We start from the raw sequence: 15,679 nt of genomic DNA on the forward strand, positions 1-15,679 counted from the left end.
ACCACTCCATGAACATGCAGGTGGTGTGTGATTCCCACGGCACCATCATCAACGTAGTGGCCAAGTACCCTGGCTCTTGTCCCAACGCCGCCGTGCTGGAGAACTCTGCCCTGGCTCGGCTGCTTGATGGAGCCCGGCTTGACGGGCTGTGGCTGCTGGGTGAGTCAGGACAGACAATGATGCTCTGGGGGGTGGGCAACAAGAGAGGCCTCTCCATGATGGAGCAGCCCCCTGACCTAGTTCACCAAACGTAGTGATCCCTCACGCCCGGCACCTGGTGGGATGATCTGTATCTCCGCATGACTGACAATAGGTAAGAAGGATGGCCCAGGGAATAGGGTGCTGAGTTCAGTTCACCACTCTGCCACTTACCTGCTGTGTGACCTTCAGCAAGTCACTTAATCTCACCCTGTGCCTGTAAAAGGAACTTCTCTGCCTCATGGGGGTATGAGGGTAAAATGGTGAGTTGTGTGGACACTCCACTGGCAAGGTTCATCTAGAAAAATAAGAACTGTAACTATTCCCAGTGTGAATAAGGAGCAGAATTAGACCCTGGTAAGTACTTAGCACGCAGGTACCTTTCAGTCTATGAACAGTCCATTGACTGCAGTGGGACTAGTTATGTGTTTAAGGGTATGCGAAGATGAAGATCTAAACTATGTGTAGTCTTTAACAGCGCATTATGGGGCTGGGGGGCAGGGAGTGCTTTTGTTTAATTTCCCCCAAAGAAGGGTGGGAGCTCAGCTTCCAAAGGCCTGAGGGAGTCTGCTAACATATTTCTTCTATCCTCCTTCTGTGTCTGCAGGAGACCGAAGTTACCCGCTGAAAACATGGCTCATGACTCCAATTTTATTCCCATGTAGTCCGGGAGAGGAGAAGTACAATGCCATGCACCAGGAGGCCCTTTCAGTGCTCAAGCAGACATGCACCCTCTTGAAAATGCGTTTCCGCTGCCTGGATAAATCAAGTGGTTCCTTGCAGTACACCCCCCAGAAAGTCTGCCAGATCTTCCTGGCCTGCTGTATACTGCACAACATTGCCCTGAGCCGCAGGATGCCCTTAGACCTGGCAGAGGGGGAGGAGCTGGTGGAGGGGTCAGATGCTGACCCGGAGCTCCCAGTGCAAACCCCCTTTGTTCAGATCTCCAGTGAGGCCCGGGCAGTGAGAGCGCGGATTGTGCAGCGATTCAGAGAGAGCCTGACCTAGAGCAGCATCCTTGTGTTGCACCAGCTGCTTCTGAAACAGCTCTTGGTGGGGAAAAGGACCAGCATGCTAAGTTTTTCCCCTCAGCATCTGATACAAGCCCTGCACTTCACCCTCTCTATAAGCAGCTGCAACATATCTTATCCTGGAGCTAGTGGCATTCCCAACACTGACCTGTCCTAGGAAGAGCTGCCAGCAATTCCAGCTTCTGACACTGGATTTCACTGTGGGGATTGCATTTTGTTTAAAAACCTCTGTCTAATTTTTTCCATAGGGTAGTGACTGTGAGGATGGTTCTATGGGCCTGGAAGAAGCTACCACCTTCGTGCCCCAGAGCTGTTACTGGGTTGTGGACTGGCTGTTCCTGAAGCTAAACTGTACATCACTCACACATGTTGTTGCTCTTTTAGTCTAGCTGTGGGTGAGATAAAATACTTAGCTGCTCACAGATTGCTGCTTGGCTGAAACTGGCAGCGCGGAGTGAACTGAACCGCTCCAACGAAAGGAAGGTAATGAATGGAAGTGGCCTTTATTGAGAGGCAGTGTTTCCTCCTATCCTGAGCAAAGCTGGGGATTGGAACTCTGCAAATTTTCATCCCTGTTCTATCCCTGAGGTGCTTGGCAGTCTTGGCCAAGTTGCCTCTGTAGATTGGGGTTCTAGTAGTAGTGACTTCTCCAGCCAGGGATGTAGTGAGGACAGGTTAGTCCATGTTCTGAAAATGTCCAAGTTCCAGATTGGAAAAGTGCATGCCTGCAGCCTGCTACACTCTAAGTTAAGGACCCCCTTCTCGATGTCACAGACAATCCTGCTCCTGCCTTGTCATGTTTGCGGGCCCTGGCTAATGCCTTCATTTCCAAGGTAGGGTGCTGTATGCTGGCAGGAGGAAGGGGTTCTGGCTCTTAGATGGCAGAGGCCTAACAACACCCCCTCTGCTCTGTTGGATGCTCCCTGCGCTCTGGTCCATGAAGCTGGGAATCTAAGGGGGAGTGGTGAGCAGTGGGTTGGGGAGAATGGTCTCTGAGTGGAGGCATGATGGCTCCCTGCTAGGGAGAGGCAAAGGCATAACAACATTGGTCTTCAGCATTCTAAAGGTTAACTGTTCCTCACCCACTTTCCAGTGCTAAAGTACTGATTGCCAAGAGATTGGTGTGCCCATAGGATTGTCCTGACACTGCCCATGCCACTCTAGGGCAGCTTGTGGATCAAGTGGGTGCAGGCAATGGGAGACACCTAGAGCTGGGAGCTATTAGAGTGACATTGGAGAGCGCAGAAGGCAGTGGAGGACATGTTCATGTTTCTGTGCCCCACTTAAGCTCTTCTGCTTTATTTCACCCCCAGGGGAGCAGAAACTAGATGTACTGCCAGGCCCAAATCAGATTATGGCAGCCAGAGTTCTCTCACTCTCAAAACTGGCTAGTTTGTTCTCCAGTTTAGCATGCAAAGCACCTGCTCTCTGTGATCCAGTCCCTGTTGCAGGTGATGCTCCCTGTCGCATGGGGAAGGAAACTATTTTTTTGTGAGGGGGAAAATAAAAGTATTTTCTTAGAGATGTTTGGATTGTTCTTGTTTAAAGGAGTGTCTGGAGGAGAGAGGGGCGAGGCCAGATCCTGCATTCTGTGCCTGGCTCTGACAGTGAGTCACTGCAGCTGCTTGCTTAATCTCTGCTTGCCAATTGGTAAAACTGACTATCCTCAGAAGCTGGATGCTCTATCTATGTTGCTATATAAATGCAGACTAACTTTCTTGGTGGAGTTTGCACCCAGGCACACCCCATGTGTCCATCTGCACCACTCTATCCTTCCCTTGTGTATATATATTTCCCCTGCCTGTCTCCATGTGGTTACTCTGGAGGAACATAAGAACAGCTACAATATATTAGATGAGTGAATCCCTCTAGCCCAGTATCCTGCGTCTGATAGTGATTAGTACACAAAAGGAGGGCCAAGAAATCCTGCAGTGATGGCATAACCTGTCCTGAGCCATTCTCGCCTGACCTCAGGAGTTAGTGGTTGATAAATGCCCCAATGCAGGATGGTTTGGATCCCTTCTGGAACTCTTGGAGATTCCCTTTGGCCATATACTGTCCAACCCCTTTATGAATGCTGCTAAGCTGTTTGTCTTGATGTATTGTGGCATTGAGTTCCACAGGCTAGGGTATAGGAATGGCCATTGGCTGGACTGTATGGTGGCCCATGTGTGCACCTGCAGCTGAGCTGAGCACCCAAGCATTTGGATAGCCTGGCCAGCAGTTGGATAGCCTGGCCAGCAGCTGGAGCTTGCAGCCTGGTCTGTAAACGTGAGGTGCTCCTATGGCCAGCTGTGAGAAATAGGCAGTTATTAAGTGCTACCCACAGGTTTCTCTGGCTGTGGAGAGGAGACAGCTTTCCCTGCACTGTGGGGATATAGAAGTGGTGTCTCCCTTACTAATGCCATATGAGAAGGGACCCAGGTGCCTCTGACATGAGCGAACACTGCAGCCTATCCCTGTCCTTGTGCAGCCAGGGTCCCATCCAGCTCATTTAGCCAGTAGGAATCTTCTCTAGCAAAGTCAGCTGAGGATGCTGTGTGCTGATTCTCTGCGACAGTGGATGTCTCACTGGGGCAAGGCTGCATGGCCTAGTGGATACAGCAGTGGACTGGGACTTGGGAGAGCTGGTTCTAGTCCCAGTTCAGTCACTGGCCTGCTGGGTGACATTGGGCAAATCACTTCCTCTCTCTGTGCCTGTTTTCCCTTCTGTAAAATGGGGATAATACTGATCTTTGCAAAGTGCACTGAGATCTACAGATGAATAGTACTGTGTAAGAGCTAGGGATTGCTGTCATTAAAGCTGAAGGATGGTCTCTGTTTTAAGTTGGACAAATTCATTTCTGGGAGTGTAATTTTTCAGGCTCAATCTGTCCCTACAGGTGACTTTTATAGTTTGCAGCTGATGTGGTTGTGCCATTTTGAATAGGGTATGGAGGGGTTAATAGATATTTCCCATAATAAAATATTCTTGCTCCCTATGTTGGAAAGGTCCCCTTCAGCTGACACTGGGAAGATGACATTGGGTCTGGGAAGCACCCTCACTGCAGAGCATGTTCTTGGGGCAGAGGACATTGGGTTAGAGTGACTTCCAAGTATTCAAGCAGTCTGGTTTTGGCTGCCTGTGAGGGTTGATCAACACAGGGACACTGGACAGCTGAATTAGCTAAAGGAGTAAAGTTAAGGGCATTAAGCCCTGTAGATGCTCATATTCAGAAGTGAAGTGGCCTTAGTTTGCTGTAGCTCAATCTTCCTTCAAAGCCCTGCTGAGCTGTGGTATCTGGACTGACTTCCAACTCTTCTTTCTCTAAGGAATTGCCAGTTCCAATCCCCCCCAGCACTGAGGAGATATGGGTACCATTTTTATAGCTGTGTTAGGGGTCCCAGGCCCATTGGGTTAATTGATATGCCCAGTTGAATCATACAGCCTTGTATAACGTAGGCTGAAGAATCCCAACCACCTCATCGCTTGTTCCTGCCATTATACTGACCAAACTCCTCCTGCCCACTCTGGGCCTTTTAGAGAACGCTGGCCCTTCAGAGAACATCAGCCCTCTAGAGCTAGGCTTTGCAAAGCCTGACTCTGCTCCCATTACAGTGAGCGCTAAAATCCCACTGATGGCAGTGGGAGCAGAGTTAGGCCAACGCTGAGTGTTTTGCACCCCATCTCTAGGGGGTTTATGGCCCAAAATGACTTGGTTTGTTTCCTCTCCCTGCATCATTCCTTCCTCCTATTTGTCCCCTACTCCAATGAATCCTCTCTCTCCCCCCCATCCCAGTTCCATTCCTTCCCGAATGGTGTTCCAAACTTCCTCACATTTTCCTCCCCACCTTCCCTGATGGAGTGCTCTGTCTCCCCTACCCTCTTCTAGCTGCTGCATTCCACCTTGGGTGCTCCAAACACTGGCATCTGCCAGCCTGAGCCCAGCTTTGCTCCCTGGATTTTCTACAAGGCTAGGCGTGTGAATGATGCTGCTCTAAGCTGTGTACGCTGAGTCCGGAAGAGATGCACCAGCCAGTAATGGATCCAGGGAATAATTTACTGCTCTGGTATTGTAATGTATTTATTGCTCTTGTTTGGCATTTCCCTTACCCTCTTCTGATGATTCTCCATCACAGGGTGACTGTACAGAAGATCCTTACTTTGGCCTGGCAAGATCAGAGAACTGTCCCCATTGAGTCATTTGCCCAGCTGATCTGTTTTCCTTTGCATATTACTGGGATGGGGGAGAGAATCCTGCACTGCTGCCTACCGGAGCCAGTGGAGGTAGCTTCCAAAGCCTCGCCTCTCTCCCCGTTTCTTTTGCCAGGGCACCAGCACGGCGTTCCTGCTGCAGCCAGTACAGCATCTCCACTTTGTCCCACTGCATCTTCTCCAAGTATGGGCGGCCCTTGAAAGTCACAGTGTCATGGAATCTCTCCTTGATCTGGTGCAGAATGATGTAGAGGTCCGTGTCGTACTTGGCGATTGCTGCATATAGACGGCCTCTGGTCCTCGACTCCCATGTGCGTGTGGGGAAAGACTCAAGGCTCCTTTCAAAGAAGCGGTTTGGGTCAGAGGCGGCTTGCTCAAACTTCTCCAGCTCTACCAGCAAGAGCTCCCGTTCCTGGATACTCTTTGCAGCTTTCTCCCAGACTTCGAGCATAGCTGGGAGCTGAGTGAAAGACTGGTTGGAGCTGTACTTAATCGCCATATCAAGCCTCTCCCTACCAGGGAAATGAAGAACTGCCCAGAGTCTCTCCAGTCGCTTCTGCAGCAGTCTGAGATCTTCAGGCTTATGGTCCTGGTCCTCAAAAGTCCCAAGCCCACCAAGCATGATGGTGTTTGTGTTCCACATCCCAGGCATGTACTTCTCTCTCTTTGAGCAGACCTCTGCCACTTTCTGTTTTACCTCCCTCTGTGCTTCCTCCAGCTGTTTCTTTTGGGCTTCATCTATGAAAAGTGGCTGCTCCTCCTCATTGTACAAATGAAATATCACATGCAGGTAATCAGACTCCTTGCTGGAGACATATTTCAGGTACTCATCAACGTTAAGGGCAGATTTCCACCACTGATACCAAGTGGTTTTTTGTTGATGGGCAATCATGAGGGGCAAACTTGATTGTACTGGTGTAGTCACTTTTTGGGTGCTGAATGGTCCAGCAGGCAGCAGCTTATTCAATTCTGTATTGATCACCTGCTCATTTTTCCTTTTGGTCAGAGTGGAGGAAGCCAGGCTGTTGGATAAATCCACGTTCACAGCTGCAGGCTCTATCAAGGGCCCTTGGTCAAATCTCAGATACTCTGTGGGGATGATTTTTATCAATTCCTTGTAAATTTCCCGGATCTTTTCGCCAGCTGAAAGGTTTGCATCCAGATAACTCACTGTAGCAGCATCAATCTCTCCCAGAAAATCATTATACAAGGGGGGGTATCTCTGAATAGCCACAGAATCAACAAGTACTCTGTCGGACACTTGTAGGTCAGCCGCCTTTGCTACCATGCCATGGTGTATTTGAAGATTCACCGTGGCAGCTTGAGGGTGAGTGGGTGGTGCAAAAACTACCATATCTCTCAGCTGTTGCTCAGCCATCTCCTCTTCTTGGAGGCATCTAAGTGTCTCCTGAAGCTGCTGGAGTTTGGTTACATTGGCTCTGCGTCGTGTCAGTGCTCCAATGAGGGGAGGCAGCTCTGCGTCCTCACTGTCTCTTCTGCAACCACTTCTGAGGAGGGAGCCTTGAATTAGCTTGCGGAGGTCCTCGGTTATGGCCGTGGACTCTTGGAGATTGCCATCTGTTGCTGACTCAGCGTAGTGACTGGGCATTATCGGTGTGAGGGGGCGAGGGGGAAGATGGATCCCAAGTTCATCTGAGAGGAGTTGCCCGGCTCTCATATTGGGCAATGAATGACTTTTCTTGGAAATGGAGCCAGCCTCATGCCTGACCCACTTTGTGTCTTCCCGATCTTCTGAAGCAGGGGTACAGGAGCAGGGGGTTCTCACTGCTAGACATGGCAGGTTGCTAAAGCAGCTGCCAAAAGTCTCTACATTAGGGATCAAGTGATAGACTCTGCTTAAGTCCAGTGGGGGTATCTCCTCAAGTTCTTTGATATCCTTTGCTATTTTCTGCCTGCATGTCTTGACGTGGGGCCTGGTCAGTTTGATAAAGTGAGTGATGGTGAGGCCGAGGCGGCAGCCCACAGTGCTTCTGGCTGAGTGCCGGCCTCTCTGCGGTGGCCGTTTTCGCCCTGGCCGAACTGTCTTGCTATCAAGAAAAAAGTGGTTCTGTGGGGTCTTCAGCTCTGCAATGAGATGGTGCTGGACGGCAGCCATGTTGAGGAGACTGGAGCAGTCCAGAGAGAGCTGGGCTGCGAAGCGGGTGAGGTTAGCATAGTCAGTGAAGACAGCCATGTCCCGGTGGAGCTCCATCAGGCAAAGATAGTGGAAGAAGAGGTGTTCAGAGACAAGTGTGATGTATGACACCAGATGCTGGTATAGGTCCTTGTTCTGCCAGCTGCTGAGGGCTGGGTTGGGGAGTGACTGACTGGCATCCTCCCAGGCGAATTTTACTTCTGCCAGGATGATCTCCTTGAAGACCTGTCCTGCCTGGCTGGAAATGGGCAACGAATCACTACCCAAAGAAAGGCGCCCTTCAATCAACTGGGTCAGAGCAGCTAGGGAAACGGGGATAGAGAATGCAGGCACTGGAGTCTTTGGGGAGCCAGATGGTAGCGTGTGGCTGGTCTCCGGGGTGCCGGGAGGCTCGGCAGAACTAGTCTCCTGTGTACCATGGAGCTGGCGGCTGGGTGCGGCCGGGGCTAGGGTGGGCTGTGAGGCTCCTGGGGGCCCCTTTGAAGGAGGCTGGAAGAGGGAGAGGGGGGCCAGGATGCCCTGGTAGACCTGGTGCAGCGTCTGGGTCACTTCCTCCGTCTCCTCCAAGGCATAGAGATCCCAGGAGGAGCCAGCACGGGGCCTGGCGCCATCGAACCCGGGCATGGCGGACCCGCCCGCCCAGGGGCCCACTGAGGACTCTGACCCTCGGCCTCCCAGCAGCCCCTCGTCCCCGGGCGGGGGGCCAGGCCCCGGGGCTCACAACAACCCCCAGCCGCTGCGCGCTAACCCCGGGGCTCAGCGCGGCGCCCGCTCGCCGCTTCCCGGCTCAGAGCCGGGAGGGCGTCTCAGCAAGCAGAGTCTCCATGGTAACAGCGCACCGGAAACAGCTCGTGCCTGCACTGCGAGTCGCTCCTGGTGGGGCCCGGCGGCCGCTCGGCAGCATCCCAGCTTCCGCCCATCAGGCTGGCGGCCGGAAGTGTCGCTACAGGCGCGTTTCCTGGAAGCGAGGCCAGTGCGGGCGGACGGACGCAGCCGAGGGACCGAGCGATGGAGGCGGCGCCGGGCCCCGGGGAAGCAGGAGGCTCCAGCTGCCGGGTAAGGAGACTCCGCCGCGGGGAAGCTGGGTTGTGCCTCTCGGGGGCAGCGTTCTGTTCCTGGCTCTGCTGCTGATCCTATTGGGCAAGTCCCCTCCCCTCTTGGTGCCTGTATTTGTTTGCACTGCAAAGCTCTTCCGAGCTTCATCAAAGCTGGGCTGGGATTGTCCTAATGCCAGGAGCCCGGGGCACGCCAGACACCATGAGACTCACGATAGGATCTGTCCTCGGAGTTGTCAGCCCTTGTGGGTGGGGGAACATAGCGCCCTGTGTGTGTTTGGGGAGGATAGGGTGAGTCTCGGGAGCCTGGTGGGGGAGGCTCACGTCTGCAGGGCTAAATGCCCTGTGTATGTGCCTGGAGGAGAAAGAAATTGTGTGCCGTGGTAGAGGGAATGAGAGACCGTCTCTTTCTGGAGGACGTATACCTCTGGGGCAAAGTCCCCTGTGTAAGGGGTAGCAAGGAGAGGGATGAATGGGGCAGAACACATTGTGGGTGGGTCGATGAACATGGGGGCAAAGTCACCTTATGTATGAGTATGTGGGGCACAATGCAGAATCTCTGCATCGGAGGGATTGAGAAAGGGGAAGCTGCTGGAGATTAGCAATCCAAATTGCCCAATATAGGGAGGATTGTACAGCTGTAGGGTATGAGGTGGTTAGTTGAGCTTCCTCTGGATGGGGGGCAATTCTGGAGAGGACAGGAAACCCCTGTCTGCTGGAGTGAACATACTGGATCAGACCAAAGGTCTGTCTAGCTCGGTATCCTGTCTTCCGACAGTGGCCAATGCCAGGTGCTTCAGAGGGAATGAACAGAACAGGTCATCATCAAGTGATCATCCCCTGCCACCCATTCCTAGCTTCTGGCAAACAGAGGCTAGGGACACATCCCTGCCCATCCTGGCTAAGAGCCATTGATGGACCTCTTCTCCATGAACTTACATAGTTCTTTTTTGAACCATGTTCAAAAGAGGTGGTGCAGTTCTGGGCCAGGGGAGGGGTAGGGCTGATGGATGAAGACCCCCACGGTGGGGAGTTGGGTTGGTTTCCATGACAAACTATGTCTCCTAAAATCAACCAGCTGGAGTTCGCCGTGCAGATGAACTGCCAGGAATGCGTGGATGCCGTGCAGGCCTCTCTGCAAGGAGCAACAGGTGAGAGACACTCCAGCCCTCCCATTCCCCATAACAGCTGCTGTGGGCTCCTGCTGTTCTCACGATACTAGGGCTTTTCCTGCAGGGCTCCGGGTACTGGACATTCGGCTAGACTCTCAGAGTGTGCTGGTGGAGACCAGCATGAGTGCTGGGAAGGTGAAGGGCCTGCTGGAGAGCACAGGCCGCCGGGCTGTGCTGAAGGGCATGGGGAGCACTGCGCCACGTGAGTATGGAGTCCCTGGGTTATAGCCTGAAAGGAACAGGGGGTAGCATGGGGTAGCAGCTAGGAGTCCCAGTTTATTGCTGTGGGTTCTATTCCTGGCTCTGCTGCTGACGTTGCGCAAATCCCTTCCCTGCTTGGCACCTGTGTGTGTTTGTTTATGCTGTGAGCTCTTCAGAGCAGGGACTGTTTCACACCGTGTGTCTATGCTGCACCTGAAAGGGGGAAGAGCATGTGATGTCTGGTACAGCAGCGGCCCCGATATCAGATAGGTGCCTCTATATGATCTATCTGTGTAAGGTAGTTTTATGACCTTTCTCACTGTAGTATTTGGGTGCTTTACAGTCTTTACTGTATCTACCCTCACAGCTTCCCTGGGAGGCAGGGCAGTGCTATTATTGGGAAACTGAGATACAGAAAGGCTAAGGGACTTTCCCAGTGTCACACAGGGAGACTGGGGCAGAGCAAGGACTTGAACCTGGATCTCTCAAACCAAGGCTAGTGCCCTGGGCCATACCATAATACACAGTTCTATTGTGCTGAGTGGCCAATATCTTCCCCTTCCCTAAACAGCCTGTGCTTCATCTTCTCAGCTCTTCCTCAGGGAGTTCTTGGGCACTGGTGCTGCTCTGCTTGCTATGCTGTCTGGCAGCAGGGGCCCCCTACATCTTGGTTGGGGAGGGGAATGCAGGCAGCTGTGACTGTCTGTTGTCCACCTGACTTTGCCCTCCTGCTTAGAGAACCTCGGTGCAGCTGTGGCCATGATGTCAGGCCCCAGTCTGGTTCAAGGTGTGGTGAGATTCCTGCAGGTCTCGCCAGAGAAGTGTCTCATTGAAGGGACTATTGATGGCCTGGAGCCAGGGTTGCATGGGCTACACGTCCATGAATTTGGGGACGTCACGAACTCCTGCGACAGGTAAGAGACCTCTCCCCTGCAAGGAGGTGTTGCTGTCCAGTATAGCAGGCTGGGGTTTGCAAAGGTACTTCAGGGAACTGGGTGCCTTCCAGCTTAATGGCATTTAGTGTCAAGATTCTCATTTAACAGATGGGGAAACTGAGGCACTGAGCGACAAAGGGAGGGACCTTCCGAGGCGTAGGGCCTGTAATAGAACCTAGGGTTCCCAACCCAGTGCCCTCTCCATTAGGCCCTCCATTTTTCAGCAACTGTGAAGAGTGCAGCAGATGGCACTAGTTCAGTGAGATTGGCCTTTTCTCGGGGAGCGTCTGGGGGAGGCATGTAGACAGACACAGCAAGAGGACACGAGCTGTGAGGGAGGGGGTGAGGTCTGTTTCCCTGTTCAGCTCCTTCCCCTTTGGCCAGTGCACATTCCCACCCTATGTTGAAATGTAGTGTGGAGCACGTAGCAGGCCAGATCTCTCTGGAGGCTGTGGTGTGAGGCCTCTGCACTAGGTCACACTGGCTTCCGTTTTTTCCCTAAACAGTTGTGGAGATCATTTCAACCCAAATGGGGAGTGTCACGGGGGCCCGCAGGATGCGCACAGGGTGAGTTCTGGTCATGTTCATCCATTCTGCCCTCACGGTCAGTGCTGGCTCCAGTGCCGTTTGGTGGCGCTAGCGGGCGCGGTGCTGCAGGGAGAGGAGTGAGTGACTCTGGAGGGGGTGCCATCAATGCTCACCCCTGTGTGATGGAAGGGGTGGCTGTGCTGCATGGAGCTGGGGGCTCGGTAGGACAGTCTCCTCTGAATCAGTTCTGGGAGTGACTGGGGAAGAGTGAGTGACTTGATAGGGGGTGCTCTTCTTTGGCAGTCAGTGCTGACCCCAGTGTGATGCTGAGGGGTTAACGCAATAGAGGGTAAGCCAGAAAGAGACAAAGTCAGTCACCTGTCTAGAGACAGCAAAGACTTCAAACATTGTAGTTCTCCAAGAAAAGGCACCTTTCCCAGTCCTCAGGCTGCCACATTCCTGCCTCTGCTGCTCTTGGAGACCATTGCTCAGAGGTCCCCATTTGCACGCCCACATTAGTTGGCTCTCACTTTGCCACGTGGGGCCAGACACAGCCTGGCTTTGAAACAAACTAAACTGAAATACTTGTCCAACACAGCCTGATCACAGCCCACAGAGTCGTTATCCACCTCCTTGGAAAATGCCAATTGTTGTTTTCTTTGAAATTTTGAAAAACAAACATTTTCCCCCAAAATCTTTCCATGAAAACGTAAAAAATTTTGGTTTTCAAAAACTGTTTTTGGTTAAACATCAGGTTTTGGGGTCATTTCTTTATCAAAATTCCAGAAATTTTCAACCCAGATATTGGTTTTCATTGAAAAGCTGGGTTTTTTTCAGCCACAAAAGAATTTGAGTGAAGAAAATTCGCTCTGCTCTTGCTGTGTTTGTGGTTCAAGTCAAAGTTCCCAGTGTCTGACTGTGTGGGTGGATACTCTGTTCCAGCATCTCGGAGACCTTGGCAACGTGCTGGCTGGCAGTGATGGAAGAGCAGACTTCCGAATGGAGGACAGCCAGCTAAAGGTGAGGTCCCCTGATCTACACAAGGGATCACTGGGGAGACACCAGTGGGAGCTGTGTCAGACTGGGGCATGTTGAGGGATCCTATTGTTCCTTTCAGAAAGGCATCACTACAGTGGATCAGAAGAGCAAGCTCATCCAGCTGTTCCACAGCTGCTTCAGGGGAAGGGGCTCTCAACCCTCCATTAGGCTTTGATGGGATAATCTCACCCTGAGGAACATTCCTCCTGACTCCATTTGCTAGGGGTAGACTCCTGCTATGAAGCAGGAGGGATAACTCCCTTCCTTGGCTCCAGGTTCTCTAATATTATAACTCTGGACACTTTACCAAGCACTTTTGGTCTTTGGGATATCATAGGAATGAGGCACTACCTGAGTAGCTCAGACCCCAGGGTCATGTTGCTCAGGATCTCTTCCTCCACAGGGCCCAGCACCAGGTGCTTCCGAGGAAGGTCTGCCTCCAGTACCAGGTGTGGGATATTCTGTCCCCAAGCACTAGGTCTCACCCTGGTCTCTTAATAGTTAAACTAGTCAGAACCCTGAAGCAGTAGGTGTAATATCCCACGTGGGAAGGAGGGAGCAAAAAGAGCATGTAGCAGCTTGGGGCTGCCTCTGTTTTCCGCTCCTCTAGTCAAAACCTTCCGTCGGCTGCTCTCCTGTGAACTGCAGAAGTGGGAGCCTTGTCTTCCCTCCAAACTCACCCCCCCTCCAGCTGATGGGCCACCCACATGGTGCAGTGGGACAGGGAGCCGAGCTCCTGGGGAGGAGGCAGAGGCTGAAATGGCAGCAGGAGAAGGGAAGCTAGGGCGCAGGGGTGGGGCATTGTTCTCTTAGAGCTCCTTTAGAGCTGATTGCACTTTCCCTGGCTCCAGGGAACAAACCCCTCTCCAAGCTGTGCCTGGATGCACTGGCTCTCATCATGCAGAAGTCCCTTCCCAGGACTGTACTGGCCTCTGCCAGGGAAACTGGGGATCCACACGTACAACAGGGATGGCCAAAGGCTGTGATCCTTCCTAGGTCTGGGACATCATCGGCCGCTCTCTGGTGGTGGATTCTGGTGAGGATGACCTTGGCCATGGGAGTCACCCACTCTCTGAAGTCTGTGGGAACTCGGGTGAGAGGTGAGGAGCTAGGGGGAAGAAGCAGGGGCCAGGGAAGTAGCTCAAAGCAGCATCTTGCTGGCACAAATACTTGGGGGTCAAGCTGACTATCAGACCGGTCAACAGTGTGGAGGGGTGGGATCAACTGTGACCATGGGAGGAAGGATGGCTTGGCCTAAGGGAGCTATAGGAAGTTGAGGGGGGTCAGTCTCTCCCCCTTGCCCAAGGGGCATGAGGCAAGAGTGGTCAAAGGAGGGGTTAACTCCTCTTTATTGTCTTGGTACAGCTTGCCTCTTGCACTGTAAGGAGTAAGATGTGTCTGGCCTTGCCTGACTTCTGACTGGGCAAATGGCCAGGCCATGGGGCTGCCCATTCAGTCTGCAGTGGCTGGAGCCCCTGGCAGCACAGCGTCGGCTAATCCTCCCTCCCTCCCTTCCAGGCTGGCCTGTGGGATCATTGCCCGATCTGCTGGGCTGTTCGAGAACCCCAAGCAAATCTGCACCTGCAATGGCGTGACGCTGTGGGAGGAGCGGGAGAAGCCAGTGGCAGGGCCAGGCAGGAGGGTGCTTGGCCAGCCTGCCCCTCACCTGTAGGATTACGGCCTTCCTTTCTCCACGTTGTGCCTACTTGTTGTTGCTCTATGCCAGGGCTCAGTGTGGTTCTAGCATCAAATAGGTGGCGCTTTGGGCCTGCGGTATGGGAGCTCTGACGTGACCTTTAGGTGAGGACTGGACTTCTCCACAGCATCTCCCTCTCATACCACAGTCTTGTTCTTCTATTGTCAACCTCTGAGCAGCTTTGTGTCCTGACCCTTCCCCAGCTGGGTGCTGCTAAACTCGCTGCAGATGATGTCTCATTTTATAGGGGAGCTGTAAATAGGCTCTGAAGTTTTTTGCTGTTTTGGGATTTGTAAAGGCAGTGAAAAAAGCATCTTAATTTTTTCCCCCTTGCTTATTTGTTCCTTTTTAAACAGCAGGGATATCAAGGGTGGTTTTGCTGCGGGAACTAGAAATGGGGAGGCAGGGAGCTTGGGAGTTCTTGTGATCATTTTTGCACTAAGTAGATTGGTTGGGGGTTGAATCTTTAATAATAAAATATTAATAATCATTAGTTTATATCTAGCACTCTGAACCAGCATACCACCAAGCACTTTACAAAGGAGTTTAGTATCATCTGCATTTTACATATGAGGAAACTGAGGCACGGGGGGAAGAGATTTGCCCAAGGTCACCTAGCAGGCCAGTGGCAGAGCTGGGTTTAGAACTGAGGTTTCCCAAACCAGTGCTCTTTCTACTAAGCCACGTAAACAGATAGGACATTGTCCATAGAAAGAAAAGGAGTACTTGTGGCACCTTAGAGACTAACCAATTTATTTGAGCATAAGCTTTTGTGAGCTACAGCTCACTTCATCAGATGCATGCTGTAGCTCACGAAAGCTTATGCTCAGATAAATTGGTTAGTCTCTAAGGTGCCACAAGTACTCCTTTTCTTTTTGCAAATACAGACTAACACGGCTGCTACTCTGAAAATTGTCCATGGAGATCATTAGTGACTGGAGTTACATGAGTATCTACAGGAAACCTGCAAAGGTTTCTTTGAGCTCAGGATCAAAGTCCCGTGCTGCTCTGCCCAGACTGTTTTGGGAAATCTGTCAGTGCCCTGGATTGCATGCATTGCAGAAGAAGAGAAGGTACTGAGCTACCTAGACCTGACAGATGTTTCTAGATGGCTCCAGCCTGAGCATAGGCAGCCACAGAGGAGGGCCTGGGTTAGGTTGCAGCCTGTTTTCAATTTAAAATCAATTGTGGAGGCTGAGATGACTTTAAGTATCTTTCATGTGCACTGAATCTGCCATTAAATATTATTTTCCTACGCTTGCCCTGCTGTCTTGCTGCCCAAGGTGATCAGCTTGAATTGTGGTGGTGCCCAGTCCTTTGTCAGGCACCTACTGTGCAAGATGCTGTATAAATGCAGAGGCACAACCCCTCTGGGATAGATTCCGCGGGTGGGCTGCAGTTGCCCTGGAGGAGGGGGATTTGGGAAAGGGGGATCCCTAAGCCTCCAGCAGGAGAGTGGGGAGGGAGCTGGGGAT

The 15,679-nt window shown here is 52.2% G+C and overlaps 2 protein-coding genes across 2 annotated transcripts; one reads left to right on the forward strand and one right to left on the reverse strand.

Moving 5' to 3' along the window:
• Positions 1–5,250: 5,250 nt before the first annotated feature.
• CCDC87 (coiled-coil domain containing 87) lies at positions 5,251–8,477 on the reverse strand. The gene has a single exon (XM_074958046.1). The coding sequence runs from the start codon at positions 8,201–8,203 to the stop codon at positions 5,444–5,446; it is 2,760 nt and encodes a 919-aa protein (XP_074814147.1). The 5' UTR covers positions 8,204–8,477; the 3' UTR covers positions 5,251–5,443.
• A 5-nt stretch (positions 8,478–8,482) lies between these two features.
• CCS (copper chaperone for superoxide dismutase) lies at positions 8,483–14,976 on the forward strand. The gene is made up of 8 exons (XM_074958048.1): positions 8,483–8,635; positions 9,713–9,785; positions 9,871–10,008; positions 10,744–10,921; positions 11,449–11,509; positions 12,413–12,490; positions 13,505–13,608; positions 14,027–14,976. Exons 1-8 carry the CDS (start codon positions 8,588–8,590, stop codon positions 14,178–14,180), a joined length of 834 nt encoding a protein of 277 aa, XP_074814149.1. The 5' UTR covers positions 8,483–8,587; the 3' UTR covers positions 14,181–14,976.
• Positions 14,977–15,679: the final 703 nt, after the last annotated feature.

Source organism: Natator depressus, chromosome 7 (genome assembly GCF_965152275.1).
Source record: "Natator depressus isolate rNatDep1 chromosome 7, rNatDep2.hap1, whole genome shotgun sequence".
Lineage (NCBI taxonomy): Eukaryota > Metazoa > Chordata > Testudines > Cheloniidae > Natator > Natator depressus.